Raw genomic sequence first — 19,121 nt, 5'->3', positions numbered from 1 at the left:
ACAAATTTTACTGGAAGATAAATTGTCCTAGAAGTTATTGCGATAAACAAATATTGCCATTTTGAGACCATTTTCAAGTAATGTAATTGTAATGACATAATAATGCGAGAATACACTCTCAAAGACGACTAACTTTAAATTCTGATTAACATCTAACACTAGAACTGGAAGACATTTTAAATTTCCAAAACAAATAGACAAAACAACAGAAGCAACAAATGAATTAATTATGAAATCTCTGTAAACAAAAAAGACTGAAGACTTTGTCATCCCATTTTTGGTAGAAAGAGAGCGACAAAAAAAATTTGGTTAAATCATTCAAGTGGAAATTATCGAGCTTGTTTTAATTTATTATGGCGATTAATTGATTTATTGTGACAGGCCTAAAAGTTTGTTTCTTGTTCGTTCAGTGAGATTTTATCCAGCACACAATGCCGTAGGAGACAGTAAATGATACAATTATGACTTTAATTATTGTAGTCGTTGGGGTTCTGTGTGTGGTCCATGCTTTTACATTCCTTCCCAGAGGGATTTTGTTTAATTTTGTTTAATCCATTGTGAAGTTGCATGCAGTCCTGGTTTACAATCATCTGCACATTGAGATAAATGTGCTTTTTCTCCACCAACAGAATAAGAATCATCTGCAGTCCACCAGAAACTAGAATCCACCAGATGTCTCAACATGATCCTCATCTTTGTTCTTGGTGAGTTTTTCTCATCACATCCCTGACTGAAGAAATGTTCTCAATGGTCTCTTCATGGAGGAGGAACTAAATTAAAGTTAAACTCCAGTGGAATCGATTAACCTGTGGGAGTTTGGGAAGGTTGTCTACTTGAAGCCACTGACTTCACTCTGAACTTCTCCATCCTGCTGAGTTCCTCCAATAAAGGTAGAGAAAATTACCCAGAAGGAAAGGAATCCAGAATCTCAAGCAGGATGTTCCTGAACATTTAGAGAACTGAACAGCAAGATGAGAATGAAGATCTGTTCCTGCTGGTACTGGGTCTTTTCTAAAGATATTTGGAGTCAGAAACACTTCTAGAGTCTTTGGAGCAGAAGCTGATGTTCTCTACCAAAACAAGAAACAAGACTGCAAGCTCTGAGTTCCTCATGAAACAATGGATTCACTCGCTGTGGCTCATCTGTCCCTGCAGTTTGTCTCCCGGCGGTAAAACCCCAGGACCTCCAGGACCAGTGCCCTGGTGGCTCCTGTCACCCCCAGCTCGGTGACCTGATGGTGGGACGGGGAACGCAGCTCTCAGCCTCGTCCACCTGCGGCGTGGACGGACCCCAGAACTACTGCATCGTTGGATACCTTGAGGTTAGAGGCAGCACCCACACACACGCACACACACACACACGCACACACACACACACACACACACACACACAGGGGATCTGTGAAACAGACGATAAAGATGTTTCCATTGGCTGAAGCTCAAGCTGTTTCTGTGGGTTATCTTGTGCTACCATTTGTTTATGCTGAGGTAATAATGTGTGACGATATGTGGGACTGTGCAGGTTTTGTGGATTTGAATAAGCTGCTGCTGAACTCATTTTTTTCTCCCCCCATTCTCTGACTTTCATACCGAAACAAGTCTTGATTTGTCACTTTACATTCTGACACTTTTCAGCCTGAGGAACTTTTCCAACTCCTCTCCCCATTAATGCATTTTCCTTTCTCCTCTTCTGTCATGGCTTAGGTTGGAAATACTTAGTGCTGTAAAAAGGAGATGGGCCAACAACTGTAGCCTCCAGGCTCGTCCATAAATCAGACACCCGTCAGTGTCACGTCTTTACACCTATAGCAGGGGTGTCAAACTCATTTTGGTTTAGGGGCCGCATACATCTTAATCTGATCTGCAGGGGGCCACACAAGTAAACTCATTGAAAGATTAAATAGAACCAATAAAAGTGGACTTGTTGATGAATTTCACTTTTACAAAATATATTATGAATAATCTCAGTTTTTAAGAAAGGTATCTGCAATTTCAACAATACTTTTACTCAGTTAAGCATTTATTTAAGTGCATTATGCATAAGAACTGATCTCAGTGATTGTACAATGTTGCAAAACATTTATTCACAGTTTTTGGAACTTAAAAACACTGTCCTGCATCACAAAATACAACAGACAAAAATTAAGAAAAGATTTAAAATCAATTTTCAACATCTGGGAAGCAATTTGAACAAATTATCTGGCTTCACACATTTGAAATCTTAAGTGTCAGCTGTTGTAAACAGACATTTGATTAAGTACATTTGTTGATGCATAAAATGCATACATATAGAAAAACTTGCATACATAACATATATATATGTTAGGATGCATGAGAAATATGAGGTTGCCAGGGCCAAAATAAAAAGCTGGTAAAGCATAGAATCGAACTTGTTTACAGAACCTGAAGCTCAGTGCTGCCATCTGCTGTTAGTTCCGCTGCAGTGTTGCATCTTGTTGTGTGCTCTGAATAAAACACAGCGCCCCTCGTGGACAGCATAGGAACTGCAGATTTTCAATTAAACGAAGTATATGTTTTTTCATGAATAATGATAATGCGTTCGGCGGGCCGGTTCCGGCCCGCGGTCCGTACGTTTGACACCCCTGACCTATAGCCTCTTTATGTTGCTCGTTAGACACAAACCCCAACCTTTCAGCACGTATTAGTAAACCACTGATTATTGATTAGGATGAATGACTCATTTAAAATTATTATTGATTCATCAGGGGGAGAAAAAGTGTTTCACGTGTGACTCCCGACTGCCGTTTAGTCCCCAAAGCAACCCACAGAGCCATCGTATCGAGAACGTCGTCACAACGTTTGACTCCGACAGACGACTGAAGTGGTGGCAGTCTGAGAACGGTGAGCTGGAAACCGTCCTGTCACGGCGCGTCATTATTAATGACAGAATAAAACGTAAGAAGCTTTCTGTTGTTTGCAGGAGTTCATCAAGTCAGCATCCAGTTGGACCTGGAGACTGTCTTCCAGTTCAGCCACCTGGTCCTCACCTTCAAGGTAAACAGCTAAAGACACTCACTTATAATGTTCTTCTCCTGCCAGGCTGCTAAGTCAGATGATTTTTAAAATGTGCTTTCACACGTAGGAGACACCTCCACTGAACTGAATGAACAGTTTTATCTGAAAAAATGTTTGTTCTGATAAGAGCTGAGAAGGTGATGTGAAGAGGGGAGAGATTAGTCTTTTCGTTCAGATTAGTATCGCCCTGCTGGATTATCAACAGCAATATAAGAAGCAGGACTGCAGAGGTGTGAGGTCGGGTGGGACTGGCGTACCCAGGGTAGCTGAGATTTGGTTATCGGCCTTATTGATAACCACTGACGCTGCTCCACTGATTCTGATGCTGAACGTAGATCCAGCTAACTCAGTCAGTTTTAAATCTGGAGGTTAATTCCTACAAAGAACAGGCCGTGAACAAGAACAGGCTTTTTCATCCTTAACTTTATCCTCTGGTCAGACAATGCGATGTTCTTCTTAAGAACATCGGAAACGTCCGACTTAAAGATGGACGTGCTTCAGTCGGCAGCGCTGCATGAGCCCCTGGGTCTGATTTGCTTGATAGGATGTGAATGTCTCCCGTCTGTCTTCCTGCAGAGCTTCAGGCCTGCAGCCATGCTGGTGGAGCGTTCGAAGGATTTTGGACGGAGCTGGAAAGTTTTTCGCTACTTTGCAGACGATTGTTCCCTTCATTTTCCTTCAGTTCCTGCTGAACCTGCCAGCTTCATTGACGACATTGTCTGTGACAGCAGATACTCTGGACCAGAACCGTCCACAGGTGGAGAGGTAGGTACCACGTTTAAACACACATCCACCAACCTATTTGCTCCGTTCATGGAATAAAAAAAAAATTCAGGTACAAACTTGTAACGTGGGAAAAAATGTCTCTGCTTGGACAAGAGTATTTTTTAGTTTGACGCTATTGTTTTTGGTTTTGAATGTTAACGTGGACTCTTGTTCTTTCAATGGTGCAAACCTTGAATATGAGTTTTTCACCCGTCAACACAAATCAAGCCAAGATAGTTTAATTTTTATCACATATTTTCAGCAGCAAGCCATTTCCAAGTTCATTACAGGATTAGAAGGAAAATAAAACAAGGAAAAACCATCACACTGCAGTGGCAAGCAACGACAAGTTGAAAAACAGACTTCAGTTTATAATGTTTTAGTTGACATTAATCAAAAGCAGCTCTAAACAAGCAGGCTTTGAATCTGTCTCTGAATATTTGTGGTACCAGCCGATAACTCTGTGGCTCTACACTCAGCAGCCATTTTTGTCTTAGAGCATCCTGTTTGAAATCTCGCAATGGTGAGATACTGTTGATCGGTTTCTAGGTGTCATCTTGGTCTCATGCTGTCAAAATATGAACAGCGTGATAATAAAGATTGTTTTACACCAATAGATCTTTTTTGTTAATTCAGGAATCAAACACCTCTTGTGAATTTAGCCTCTAATTGAACCTCAAGTTGTGCAAAAACTAATGAGACATTGAACAATTTAGACATTCAAATTTTTAGAAAAGTTCACATTAAGTCCATCTGTAAAAGTTTGTGCATTTTAGGTTCAGCCTGAAATTTCACTCGAAAGCCACATATCCCATGTTTTTTGTGAGCACTAAATATTCTGGCACTAAATATTCTGGCACATATGACATAATACAGGAAAAATGTGTCTGATTTAATATCAGAGAGTACAAACTGTGTTTTTTATACAGTGTGTGTAAATAACTGAGGAAAGTATTGATTGACATTTAGATAAATCTGTAACCTGGTATGTTTGTCCACCAGGTGGTGCTAAAAGCTCTGGATCCTGTCTTTGAAATAGATGACCCATATGCTCCGAACGTTCAAGGTAAGACGATGGAAAAGGTTGTTGTTGTTTTTTTTCCCAAAAGGTACTTTTAATCTGACAAACGGTCCTCACTGGAACACATATTCCAATTTATTAAGTATAACTTTTCATATATTCGCTTATACATGTCTTAATTATCCTCAGAGCTCATCACCTTGACGAATATCCGCGTGAACTTCACCCGTCTCTTCACGCTCGGTGACACGCTGCTGGCTCGCAGACGCAGAAATCCTCAGGAGAAATATTACTACTCGCTTTACAGCATGGTGGTTCAGGGAAGCTGCTTCTGTAACGGACACGCCAGCCGCTGTGTCCCTGTGGACGGAGGACGTGGAGACGTCTTCACCCAGCCCGGCATGGTACACACCGAAACTTTGACATTAAATTTGTTTATCTTCAGTTTAAATTGTTTTGCTGGTGTCTATTCCTTTTTTTCTTCTTCTTCCAGGTTCACGGTCGATGTGTCTGTGAGCACAGCACAGCTGGGGAGAACTGTGAGAGATGTCAGCCGTTCCACAATGACTCCCCCTGGAAGCCTGGAGGAGAAACTACACCCAACATCTGCAGGAGTAAATTTTTATTAATTTCCTCTTTTGTTTCCGCACAAATGAATCAGCTATCATTTTATTCTGGATTAAAAACAGACATACAGATTGTTTGTGCTTCTAAACCTTCACATTTATGATGCCTGAGTTGTTTCAGGTTTCACCTCCATGTCTGTGACCTTGTTTGTCTCTCTCTTAGGGTGTAACTGTCACGGTCACGCAGACTCGTGTCACTTTGATGCTGCTCGCTACGAAGAGACTGGAGGTGTGAGTGGCGGCGTGTGTGACGACTGCCGCCATGACAGGACAGGGCCTCAGTGCGAGCGCTGTCGACCTTTAATGTATCAGGACCCGCAGAGGGCGCTGGAGGACCCCCACGCCTGCATACGTATGCTTCATCACGTGCAACTTATTCATACTCGCTGCTTTTACAGTGCAGCATCAAACCAGGCGATGCAGGTGGGAGTGATGGTTCTGATGCTTCACTTCAGTGGAAATAAAAGCTGCTGTTGCAGCTTTTTAAAAAATCGGTAATGGTTATGCCTTGCACTTTCTGGTTCTTCTATCTAAGTGGGCCCCCAAGGATCGGTGCAAAGTTGATACGTTCCCTGCTACCTGTCTTCAGGATCAAATTAATAACTCATCCATTTGAATAAAGATTATTGGAGGATGGAGGCATCTAAAACAGGGTGCCCAAGTTCAGATCTAAAACGCTGCTATCATGCAGTTTTTAAATGCATCCGTTTTCCAACACACCTGAACAAAATGCCTGAACTCCCTCATCAGCATTCAGTCACTGAACTCTGCAGACGCCTGGTGATGATACCATTTGATTCAGGTATATCGGAGAAAAGATGTATGGACTTGGACAGCTCTGATATTGATTTGAGATGATGACCAATGATCAGCATTGTCAGATTTTTACTTTTCAAATTGGTGTTTCATGAATGAGTCAAACTCGGTTTGAGTTCTGAGTCTCAGATGTCTCACAGGTCAGAGATCACTGATGTTTCTGTAGCTTCCAGCAGCATGGCGTCAGGACGTATGCTGCGTCTGAGCATCATGGAGTGACGTTCTTGTTGCAGCGTGTGACTGCGACCCCGCCGGCTCCCACAGCGGCGGCTTGTGTGATGCTTCAAGCGGTCGGTGTTTCTGTAAGGAAAACGTGGAGGGTCAACGCTGCGATCGCTGCAAACATGGCTTCTTCGATTTGAGATCGGACAACCCGGCTGGGTGTGAAGGTACCAGTGCACCTGTTTTTACCTCCATTCAGGTCTCTTTATTCATATTTTATCAAGTAAGAATAATCATTTCAAAGCTATACTTGTCAGATCGATATAATCATAGAAGCAGATTCAGATTCAGTTCCATTTTAGTGTGTGGGCGGTGCCAGAAAGGCGGTTCGCCCAGGACGCCAAACAGGCTAGGACCGCCTCTGCTGGGAGCTGGTTCTTTAAATTGTCAATAAAACTTCTTTAATCTCTCCAGGATTGTGGTTTCCAAACCGCACATTGTTTGTAACATGCCGTAACATGTCGATGTGCCCTCGGGTAAGACGCATAACCTTCGGTTGCCTACCAACCTGTGGTATCATGTAAGGTGCTTTGAGTGGTCAGCATTGCTAGAAAATGTGATATAAATCCAGCCCACTTACTATTTACTATTTATTTTAACCCAGAAAAGGATTATTTTAGTTTATTAGTAATATCAGAAATTGTTCAGTACCCACTATTTAGATCAATATTATACAACCCAGAAATGGAATCAGAATTAGAATCACTACGAACTTGGAATCCAGAAATACTTAACAGGAACAGTCGCTGCTTAGTTTATATTACTTTTAACCCAGAAAAAGAATTAGATCAGTCACTCTTTAGCTTATTTTGTCAGAAACTGTAGAGTATTCACTATTTAGAAGTGGAATTAGATACTTAGCAACCCTGAACAGGAGCACTTAGTTTACATACTTTAGAACATTAGATTAGTTTTCTTTCCTCTTTTTTCTTTCCTTTGGGTTGTTATTTTGTTTATATTTCCTTTTAACTCATGTAAAGCACTTTTACATGCCTTGTTGCTGAAAATGTGCTATATAAATAAAATTACCTTACCTTTATCTTAGCATATGGGAATATTGTTAGTGTTTCGGTGACATGAGGAGGTCAGGTTACATTATAGATGCTCATATAGTTGAGCAACAACTATTTTTTAACCATTTAAGACAGCAGATAGGCCAGATGAGACAACATCCTGCTCTTTGTGCTACTTCTGTGCAGCTTTGATCTGACTTTATGCTGTTTTCAGTCTGCAGGTGCCACGGTTTGGGAAGTGTTGAACCATGTGATCCGCTTACAGGGAGCTGTAGATGTGAGCCAATGGCCACCGGGCCGCTGTGTGATCATTGTGTTGTAGGTTAAAGTTTGTAAAACAGAGATCAGTAGAAACAGATCCTCTGTATTAAGTCATGTTTTGAGGTTTAATGGGTTTTTTTCCAGGCAGGTTTCTGGGGTTTGGGAAACTCTGTGTTCAAATGTTCACCCTGTGACTGTGATGTTGGCGGAGCCAGCAGCAACATGTAGGAGTTTTCTTCTTTTACTTTTGACTCTGTATGTTCAAGTGATTTAATGCTTTCATAAAACTGAATCCAGTCACTAGTTGTCATCTGAATAACAAGATGTGACCCACTCTGAAGGAGTTAAATCTACTCTCAAAGAATATAAAGTATAAAGTTTGTGATGTACTTTGGGTTTGTTCAGGTGTTCTCCAGAGGACGGACAGTGTTCCTGTTTACCCAACATGGTGGGTCGGCGCTGCTCTGATCCTGCACCTGGTTACTTCCTCCCTTCGCTCATCTACTTCCTGTATGAGGCGGAGCTCGCTGCACAGCTGACAGGAGGAACTTCCTCCCCATCTCCTCCTGGTCCTCTTCCTCTTCCCTCTTCCTCTCCACTGGTGTGTATCATCACTGAATGGAAAACTATCTGGTTCAGTTAAGCCATCAGAACCAGGGACTGATTTTTAGCATCTGGATCTGAATCCGACCCAGATGCTAAAAATCCCAAACTAAACATTAAGCTATCTTGACAGAGCCATTGATCCTGCTAAGGAGTCCAAACCTCGGTGATCCATTGAACTCAGACAGAACAGTGTTGTTACGGAGGAATATTTTACCATGGCAACGACACAGCTGCTAGCTGTTAGCCTTGCAGCTGTGCAGTCCTGGGTTCAAATCCCAGCTAACATCTCTCTGTGTGGTTGTTTATCTTGTGTGTTCAGTGTCTTAACCTGCCGCCAGAGACCATGCAAGGTTTGGTGGGTAAGGACGTATGGATGGGTTAAACCTTTAGTAGAAACCACCCCCCCTGTCTCCAAAAATTTCCTCAGAAAGCTGTTTAAATGTTTAAATTTACTCACCAGCCCTGTCTTAACATCTTAATGTGTTTAAAATCCTGTTTACAAAGACTTTCTCTCTCTGTCTTTGTGTTTTTAGGTGAATCCCGGCCTTTTGCCTCCATGTGAGCAGTATTTCAGAAGACAGGGCTATCACTTCCAGCTCTCCAATGGTAAAGTGATTTTGATCCGGAGGCCTCGTCATCTCGCCCGTCGGAGGAGACGGGTACGGCTTTGGTTTATTTCCTGTTTGTCTCTGAAATAGAACTGAACGTGATTCTTTCATTGGTTTCCCCTCTTTTCTGTTGGTCCTGCAGCAGAACACCAGCCCTCCGAACCAGGGGCCCCTGCAGATCCTTCCCCACCAGGGTTCACCTGAGCAGTCAGGAACTGGTCTGGGATTGGTCAGAGTGACAGAGGGGGCGGGGCTTAGATTCACCGTGGACAACCTGCCAACATCGATGGAGTACCAGCTGGTGATCCGCTATGAATCTGAGGCGAGGAGAACTTCAGGGTCTTGTTTATGAACTCTTAAAAAATAGTCAACTTTACAGATTTTATTTCTTTATTTTTATTTCGATATATGACAAAAAAAAAAACAGACATAACCATGATCAATGTGAGACTTTGATCTTGAGTTTTTCCATTCAGATGTCAACACTGTAACATCAAAAAAATAATTATTGCTCATATTTTGAAACGAGAAATGAGGCATCGTGTTGGAGTTTAATCCAGGAAGTTTTTCTCCCAGGATTAAACTCCGGTCATCTCCCTCTGCAGTCTGACTCCGATTGGGTGGCGAGAGTGAACGTCATCACGCTGTCACCGGGCGACGGAGGCTGCAGTGACGACCCACCAACAGGAAGTCTGACACTGATCCTCCCCAGAAGCTCCAGGTGAGTCAGACTTCGTGAGCGACAGGTAATTCACCTTGGGAGTCCACTTGACTCTTCTGCTGACCACTTTCTGCAGAGCGTTACATTAAAACGTAGCAAAGTGAAAACAGTCTAACGTCCTCCACAGCGACTGGCTGACTCCGCTGAGTGTTTCTCTTCAGGTCTTTTCTGATTTTTCCCCCAAAAAAGTGATGCAGTGTCTCTGAAGCAACTCAGTTTTTACTTTGGGATGACAAGAGTACAGAAAAATCTGATTGTTAAAGAATAATTTTTACAGCAATTGACCATATTTCTTTTAAATTTTATTAGCCAAACTTGGCTCAGACCAGTAGAAACCAGTTAAATAGACCTTGTCTGGTAACACAAAGCAGACAAAAGCAAATCTAATAGGAATACATGAGAATCGTAATATCATTAATTATGCATTGGTGACTCATCGAGAAAGTCATAAATGATCCCAAAACACCATCAGTTAAAGTTTGTGATTCAACAATAAGAAGAAACTGGGCCAAAATAGGACACAAAATCCCATCTAAGATTCACCAAAAAACATCTTAATAAACTCCAAGACTCTAGCAAAAATATTCTGCAGACTGTTCTGGCACTTGTAAGTAGATGACTGTAGTTTGAACATGGCAGAAACTTTATTATTGATTGTAGCACACATATAAAAGTGATGTGAGCGCTGCATTGCTTCTCAGCCTGTTATCTCATTTCCTTGGTGTCCACTAGGTGGCATACTTTCTAACACAAGATAACTTTTATGAATATGACATCAACCGTTTGCCATGACATTTTATCTACTGCTGTTTTTATGTTACACACTTATTTTTTCCCCAGATTAGGTATTCTGGATTCCCGGGTGTGTCTGAACGCCAGAGGTCGATACTCCGTGGAGATTTTCTTTGACAGGCAGCAGAGATCAGACAACGCTCCTCTGCTGGTCGACTCGGTGAGGAAGTCATGATCTAAAAACTCATTTCTGCACAACTAGAGGGAAGTATTTACAGAGTCGCTTTAGGAACAGCAAAGTCTGAGCATAAAGGACTAAAGTAGCTGCAGCATTGATAAATAAAGTGGTGTAGAAATATTGAAAACAATCAAAACTTTTCAGTAACCGTAAGCTAAAGTAATAAGAGCAATAAGCAATAAGATTTTTTTTATTTCCTAAAACCTTACGGTTGTTAACTTTGGTTCCCACTCTGGTTCTTGAAAAGTCTGAATGTTTTAAATAGAAAAAGAGCAGGAATCCTGTAAACCAGGCCTAATGAGACCAAAGAGAATAGTCATCACATTATTTTATTATTACCCAGATCATCTTCACCTCAAATGTAAAAAAGAAAACAAGCCTGTTTGATTCAAATGAAGCTCGGTGTTGTTTTTTCTGTCATCTTTTTTTAAAATTATTATTATTTTTCAGATGGGACTGGTTCAGAGTTTCTATTCAGTCCAAGAAGACTTCTGTTCCCAGAGTGACTTCGACTCTTTCAGTCACTCTCGCTGCGTCGGATTGGACGTGTATCTCGGTTCTCAGGAGTCACTTCCAAAAATCTGCGAAGGACTGATCAAGAGTCTGTCAGCGCGCATCCACAACGGAGCTGTGGGTGAGCCGTTTACTGCAAACCCCCAGGCAATTATAAATGTTTTAATAGCATAAACATTAATCAGACCTCTACAGGAGATCCTTCCTGTCCACAGCCATCAGCCACGACAATAACGACGTTGATTGCGGTAACTTAAAAATTAGTTACAGCAATATTATTGTTTTTTTTTTTTTTTATTGAATTGTAGAAAACATCCAATCAAACCGGTCCAAGGTCCACCTTTCTGCACTACAGTCACAATTTACACAAATGTATTTATGGGTTTTACTGCCACCTGCTGGAAGTTCTGGGTCCAGTTTCTCACTGTGTCAAAGTGCAGGTTCAGATAAAAAGCTTTATAATCTCAAATGAAGAACTCAACCTTGTGGTCTGTAGATTATCTTCATCGTCATAAACTGCTGGTTCTGTGTAGAAACTACTTATTCTTTTGCTCCCTGAATTTATTTACAATCGGGTGATAAAATAAGGTTTGTTACAGACAATAAATATAAACTTAATATGCCTAATTTACAAATTGAATGTCTCCAAAATTTTATGTGGTCAAGTTTTAGCACTAATGTGTCTCTGGAAGCAGCTGACGTCTGTCAGATACAGTCTCACCTGAACCTGGCTTGATGTTGTGTGCTTCCTGGTTTCAGCCTGCAGGTGTGACGTCATCGGTTCTCTTGGATCGAGGTGCAGTATGCTGGGCGGGTCATGTGAATGTAAGCCCAGCGTGATCGGACGTTGCTGTGACGCTTGCGCACCTCTGACCTTTGGGTTTGGACCTGAAGGCTGTAAACGTAAGAAGAAAGTTCTTCATCAGTCAGAGCCCTGCCATAGGAGCGCTTCGTCTTACAGCAAATCCTTCACGCTGTTGCAGGATGCGAGTGCGACCCTCAAGGCTCTCTGTCGGAGGCGTGCGATCTGAGCGGAGGTCAGTGTGCGTGTCGCTCCCGGGTATCGGGTCGACGCTGCGATCGATGCGAGTCTGGATTCTGGGGGTTCCCGCTGTGTCAGCCCTGTGACTGCAACGGCCTGTCGGAAACCTGCGATGGGCGGACCGGAGAGTGTGTGGACTGCAGGGAGCACAGCAGTGGGCCGCATTGTGACAGGTCGGACTGAAGGTTCTGGATCCGATTACAGAATATTCAGCCTTTCTTTATTAAACTCGTTTCGTCAGCTATTTTATCCCCTCAGGTAAGACCACCTCACTTCTTGATGGTGTCATGTGGTTCTGACCCACCTGTGTGTGGCTGCTGTAGGTGTGTGGAGGGTTACTACGGTAACCCGGTCTCCAGGCAACCCTGTCAGCCCTGCCTGTGCCCTGATATCCTGAGCAGCGGACGGTTCTTTGCCTCTTCCTGTCGATACAACCTGCAGTCCGTCAGTGTGAGCTGCTCCTGCAGGGAGGGACACGCAGGTAGGAGCTGTCTGTGCGGATCACCTGGTCTGCAGGTGTGTAGCCAAAGCTTAGTTGCTATTAGTTTGCTGTTTAAATCCAGGGAATCAGAAATAAGCATAGGAGCAGAGATTTTTCTTGAACTGAAGTTAAATAGAAAGTTAAATTCTCATAAAAACTCCCAGGCCGCACGATGAAAAAATAAATCAAATATTAAAGTCCACCTGACCGCTGACCGATCCTCTGACCTTCGACCTCTCAGGTGAACGATGTGACCGGTGCAGTCCGGGTTTCTACGGCGACCTGAGGTTGCCAGGTGCCGCCTGCAGAGCGTGCTCCTGCAACAACAACATCGACCCGGACGACAGCGACGCCTGCGACGGCACAACCGGAGAGTGTCTCCGCTGCCTTCATTACACGACGGGTCCGCAGTGCCAGTTCTGCAAGCCTGGTTACTATGGCAACGCCCTGCAACACAACTGTAAAGGTAAAGCGGCCAGTGAGGAAGGTGTCACATGGTTGCGACGGGTTCACATGGTCACAGATGGTTGCTGGTATATGTACGGTGATGTTTCCCAGAATGCTCCTGTGACCGCCGGGGGACCAAGGCGACTCTATGTCCACTAGAGATCCCCTGCTTCTGCGACAGGAGGACAGGACAGTGCCCCTGCAGGACGGGGGTGGTGGGAGATCTCTGTGATGAATGCGAGGACGGGTTCTGGAACCTGGACGGAACGTCGGGGTGTCAGCCCTGCAGCTGCGACCCGGCTAACTCCGTCTCCAACGTCTGTGACAAGGTGAGAGGGGATCAGGTCTTCCTCAGGCTGAGAATGAAGAGGTCAGAGGTCAGCCAGGGTCCATGCAGCAGCAGATGATTGTTTGATAAGTCCGCTGGGTGAAGTTGTGATGTGTCCAGGTGTCGGGACAGTGTCCCTGTCGTCCTGAGTTTGGAGGAAGACAGTGTGACAAATGTGGAGAAAACCATTTTGGGAATCCAGACCTGCAGTGCTTCTGTGAGTGAACCACTTAATCTCCTGCTTTATTTAAATCACTTTGAGTCAATGACTTTATTCTTAAACTCAACCTCAATATTGTGTTTTTAAGTGAGGTTTCATGATGCCAAAATAACAATTTAACTAACTTTAGCTTCATGAGGGAAAATAACAACCATAAAAGGTGGCCTTGATGTTAATCTAACAAAACACTTCATTCGGATTTAGTCCAAATCTTTCTTTTCTGTAAATATTGGAACCATCAACGTTCAAACAAAGTAAGTAAACATTTTAGCAGCTGCATGACAGAGTCAGCTCACTGTCATCTTAAAACGTAGCCAGAATTCAGGAATTCCTTCTACAAATCAAACAAAATTGTTGTCAAACCTTTGTGGAGCAAAAATATTATTTTGTGCCACTATCATTTTACAGATATTAGTAAAAGTTTCCAGAGGTCATCAAATGTCAATCCACAGGAAGTGCTGGCTCCTTTAAGTCAGGACTCAAAATGGTGCTGTTTACTGCAGCTCCCCCAAAATGACAAAGATTGTTTTATGGCTGCAATCTTTTTATGCTTTCTCCATTTCATTCATATAAGGCTTGTTTTGCCTAATTGCATCACTTCTTGTTCTTAGCTTGTGACTGTAACCTTGAGGGAACGCAGCGCCCGTCGTGTGACCCTGAAACCGGTGAGTGCGTCTGTCGAACTGGCGTCAGCGGGATCCTCTGTGACGAGTGCGCTCCAGGCTACAGCTCAGAGTTTCCTGCCTGCGAGAAATGCCACGAATGCATGGTTCTGTGGACCGAAAACGTCACTGACGTCCAGCGAGCCGCCCAAAGGATGAGGACCTTCATCCCTCTCCACGGCAACACCCAGCATCCCACTCACAGTCAGTACTGGCAGCGGATGCTGGAGATGCACTCCAGACTGGACAGCGTAGGTAACATGACTGGTTTCTCTCTGCCAAAGATGGAGAAGGTAGAGAAACTCTACATGAAGATTAGGTGAGATCCATATTTTACATTTTGTTGAATCAAAGATAATCTGGCTCCTGATCGTTAAAGGCAAATGTTTGCAGAAACCAATGATTTTGAAGGACTTCTCTTTGCAGGAAGCTGAAAGATGCTGTTGACACCAACATAATTCTGATCGACCCATCTGTCCTCCTTAACAATGAAATCAATAATATTAACGTGGAGTTTCAGAAGATGCTGAAAAACCTGAAGGATAAACTCACCAAGGATCCAAACAAGAAAGAAACTCAGCCAGTGGAAGGTGAGACATGAAGATTGGCTTTATCTGAACGCCAGAAACAAACTTTAGTTCAACCAATCAGAACACCTGTTTTTCTGACTTGATATCGAATTTACTGATTTAAAGCAAAACCTTAAAATATATATATTTTTTAATTTTAATAAGAAATAATCATCTCTGTTGTGTTTCCACTCTGTTGAAGAGATGCTGCAGGAGATCCAGAAGCTTCACAAAACCTTCATGTCAGACGAAAAGCGGGTGAGAAACTCCATTAAAGCTGTGGAGGACTCCATGGACACCAGACAGGAGACTAAGCGCAAACTGAGCATGTGCAGCGGCAGAGCAGACCTGGCAACTCTGGAGAAGAAGGTCAAGGAGCTTAACGTGCGCCAACTCAACCAAAAGGTGAAGAATACTCTGCAGAAAGAAGTGATTTATCTAATGGAGAACCCTCTAGCGCTCATCAGTGGTATTACACTTGAATAAAGAAACTGAATGATCTTCTGTTTCCTCTGAGCAATTTGGTTTGGTCTGATTCAGATCTGCGGCCGACCGGATCCGGAGGACTGCTCTGGATGTCCTGAAGGTCAGATCTGTGACGGAGCTGTTCCCGACGCCCAGAAAGCCTCTGAGATGGCCGAGAAAGTAAAAGAGCAACTCATCAAATTCCCATCCAACCTGGACGAGTCGAAGAAAAAGGCAAGTTTACGCTGGGAACACTGGGAGGGTTTCTCCACTGAGCTGGTTCCTGTGGGAATTTTAGAATAAAATGACTTTTATTTGTGGCTCTATATTAGTAAAACATTTAATTAAAGAAGCATTCGATGCAGGTTAAGTGCACATCATTTTATATTATTCCAGATGTAAACACAGAAGTTCAGGAGCAGTTTGAGCTCTTAAAGCAGAAACACCTGATTAAAACACTTGAAGACGAAGCCGCAGATCGACTGCAGGAAATCCTGAAGGAGACCGAAGACATGCAGAGACAATATTCTGAGAATATTTTAGGAATTTTATCAGAAACTATGAATTTTAAACAAAATGTGTGAATTTAGGTTGGTACTGCAGATGTTGTTGAAATGACATTTAACATTTTTTGGTTAAAAAAAGCATTAAGTCTAAGTGCATTGATTTATATTGTTCTAGTTATAAACATGGCTATTGGAAAACATTTTTTTAAGAATTTTTAAAACTGATTTCAATGCATTCTTGTAGCCAAGTCTTTCAGGAATCAGTGTTGTTCTACAAAATCCCAAATTGGTTGACTTGTGGGAAACTGGGCAGGAATATTACCCTGGATGGGAAAACTTGCCGTGTTGGGCTTGGGACCCGTTTAAAACTGTCTATGGTTCAAGTTGTTATTGACTTGCCCTAAAATTGAACAGTTTAAGATCAGATTTACCCAGCAGCATTTTAATTGCTTGTTAGTCTCCAGGAGTGAAACACCCCAGGCCTCGTTAAAATGGTTACTTCCTCTGGAGCTGCAAAGACTTTCTGCCAAGACAAAAACAGTTTGTAGGTCCCCAGAACTGATAGAAACAGAAAAAGAAAAACTGACGACGGGAAAGCTTGAGCGCCAAACCAGAACTTTTACCAAGTCCAGTTAGAAAAGATACTTTGAAAAATCTGTTGCAGGTAAACGGTTGATGTAGACTAGTTAGTGAGTCTTCTCTGAGGATTGTTCTGTTTTAAGAGGTGTTTCTATTATTTTGACCGTTTAAGATCAGTGATGTCCAGCAAGTGGCTCAGGACGTCAAAGACCAGGCCCAAGACCTGCAGCGCCAGCTCAGCACCACCACCGAATCACTGGAGAGAGAGAAAAACCAAACCAGAGAGCTGCTCCAGAGAGTCAAACAGTATCTGATGGGTCAGTGTTCACAGGCGTAAAGTCAGTTCTTTTAGGAGACCAAATTATCCAACCATTAAATGATCAGCTCTACGCCTACCGTCCTCTAAAAATGTACCAGAGTGATGCATCTTGCTGTGGGAAACATCTCTGCCTGTTTCCTTCCTGGCAGATGAAATGGTTCCTCCAGGTGACATTGAGAAAATGGCCAACGCTGTCCTGAGGATCCAGCTGCCGCGATCACCTGCTGAGATCCAATCGATGATCAATGAGATCAGTAATCTTTTGAACGGTGCCACCAAATTCCAGGAGGACCTGAAGAAGCTGCAGGATGAAGCCAAAACAGCTCAGGAGCTTCTGCAGAAAGCGACAGAAGCCAAGTTGGTGTCTGAAAACGAGATTATTTTCAGAAACCGTTTTTATTTATTTATTTTATTTTTTATTTTAACAGGGAGCAAACTACAAACATCGACGTTAAAGACATCCTCAGGGACATTATTGCTGCAGACGCAGCTCAGAGCAAAGCCAACGACGACCTGGAGGTTGCAAATAAGGACAGAGACGACGCCAAAGACCGGATCCAAGAGGTGAGGCTCAAACTTTCCTTTTTTTTTTTTTTTTTTTTACAGTAATCGCCTCAGCCTGACTGGTACTGATGGTTTCTCTGCCATGTTTCAGGCGGGAAACAAACTGAACCGCATCGAGGATAAGCTGATGAACCAGCCTGTAGGTCTGCTGGAGGAGATTGAAGCTCTGAAAAATAAAACGGAGAAGAACAGAGAGATGGCCAAAGAGGCCAGAGAAACTGCTGAGTCAGCGTTGACCAACGTTTCTAATGACACGGTAAAATCTGAAAGCTGTCAGCAGCTGCTGCTACTGCTGGGTTTGACCAGATTTCTGAGACGTTTTCTCTCCCAACAGGAGCTGCAAGAAGTTGAGGAGCAGTTTGAGCTCTTAAAGCAGAAACACTTGAATAAAACACTTGAAGACGAAGCCGCAGATCGACTGCAGGAAATCCTGAAGGAGGCCGAAGACATGCAGAGACAAATGGAGGACAGACTCCAACAGATAGAAGGTTATAACCATCAGACTAAGAGTTGTTGTGGGATTATTAATGCCCTGCACAGAATAGGAGCTTACAAATGCTACACTGAACAGGTTAGACGAAGAAAAAAAAATCCTAAACACTGAAAGGAGTGTGAGGCTGTCTCGATGTTTGCTTTGGAAAAAGCTTCAGTGTGTTGATGCACTGGTGACCTGTCCAGGTGAACCCTGACCTGTGCAGATCAGCACCAGGCCCCGGTAGACCTGATGTAAAATGTAGATTTACTTTTACTTGAAAAAAACATTAGATTGAATATATTTTCCAACTCACAAGAGCAAAATTAGATCTTTTTGTTCTCAGTTACCAAGGATTTTTCTTTTCTTTTTTTTTCCTTTTTTAGTTTTTTCTGGTAAATGTTGATGATACAGAAGAAACAGAGTAGAAGAAATAGACCCAAGACACATTAACAGTTTATGTAATTTAGGTTCTTCCTCAAAAAAAAAAAAAGAGTTTTCTTCGTTCTGGCCCTTATCCTAATTCCTGCATGTGAAAAAAGGAAGCTGCTCCCTGCAGTCCGAATGATCCTGATGTTTTTCTGTTTGGGTTCTGAATGTTTGAATGTGGTTTCTGCGAGATGTTTTAGAGCTGAGTTGATGTTTCCTGTACGTTTGTTTCTGGCAGACTTGGAGCAGAAGATCCAGCTGCTGATCCAGAGGAAGGAGGAGAAAATAGTGGAGGTGGTCGAGCTGCTGCAGACGGTGGAGTCACTTCAAAAGGAAATCGCCTCTAAAGCTGAATATTACACCACATGTTCCTCATAAGTCCTGCAGGGTCCTGAAAATAAAGAAAAATGATGGTTTAAATGTTTTTTTATATCTATATCTGAAGTTAAAATTAATGCTCTTACATTTGGAATATGTGTTTTTTTTATGTTAGAAACTTTTACAACTTAGCATGTGGCTTGAATTTGAACGAATGTATTTTATACATTAAATATTACGGCTTTGTAAAATACCTTGAGAGGACATTTGTTTTGAGAAATGAAAAAGCTCATTTGGACCAAACTGAATTGAATAATGGTGCATGTTTCTCAGTTGTTTGAGAAATAAAGTGAATTTAACTAACCCTCATATATTAGTGTAACTATTTGTGGCAGAAACGGTTTTCAGTCCCAATCAGTTTGGAAAAAGGCATCAATAGAGCTTCAGGAAAGATCTGTGACAAATCTTATTTTATTTTAGTTTTGCCTCTTTTTTAAGTGTTTCATGTAATGCACCATTTAAAAAAAAAAACCTTAGTGGTA

General features: G+C 42.5%; 1 protein-coding gene across 1 annotated transcript; it reads left to right on the top strand.

The window, feature by feature from the left end:
• Positions 1 to 446: 446 nt before the first annotated feature.
• On the top strand, positions 447 to 18,948 carry lamb4 (laminin, beta 4). Its single transcript, XM_088006434.1, has 34 exons — positions 447 to 704; positions 1,156 to 1,322; positions 2,727 to 2,862; positions 2,942 to 3,015; positions 3,613 to 3,801; positions 4,804 to 4,867; positions 5,012 to 5,226; positions 5,316 to 5,436; positions 5,612 to 5,800; positions 6,498 to 6,653; positions 7,714 to 7,817; positions 7,905 to 7,984; positions 8,166 to 8,361; positions 8,900 to 9,025; positions 9,117 to 9,296; positions 9,580 to 9,695; positions 10,536 to 10,647; positions 11,116 to 11,299; positions 11,938 to 12,081; positions 12,162 to 12,393; positions 12,544 to 12,701; positions 12,943 to 13,167; positions 13,260 to 13,477; positions 13,597 to 13,693; positions 14,308 to 14,677; positions 14,785 to 14,948; positions 15,130 to 15,332; positions 15,468 to 15,626; positions 16,650 to 16,794; positions 16,946 to 17,153; positions 17,225 to 17,360; positions 17,452 to 17,616; positions 17,695 to 17,848; positions 18,500 to 18,948. The coding sequence occupies exons 1-34, from the start codon at positions 683 to 685 to the stop codon at positions 18,637 to 18,639; spliced, it is 5,349 nt and encodes a 1,782-aa protein (XP_087862560.1). The 5' UTR covers positions 447 to 682; the 3' UTR covers positions 18,640 to 18,948.
• The last annotated feature ends 173 nt before the right edge of the window (positions 18,949 to 19,121 follow it).

Source organism: Poecilia mexicana, unplaced genomic scaffold, assembly GCF_051168715.1.
Source record: "Poecilia mexicana isolate PSO_F unplaced genomic scaffold, ASM5116871v1 scaffold_6, whole genome shotgun sequence".
NCBI lineage: Eukaryota > Metazoa > Chordata > Actinopteri > Cyprinodontiformes > Poeciliidae > Poecilia > Poecilia mexicana.
The sequence above is the reverse complement of the archived record's forward strand: the minus strand, read 5'-3'. Positions and strand labels throughout refer to the sequence as shown.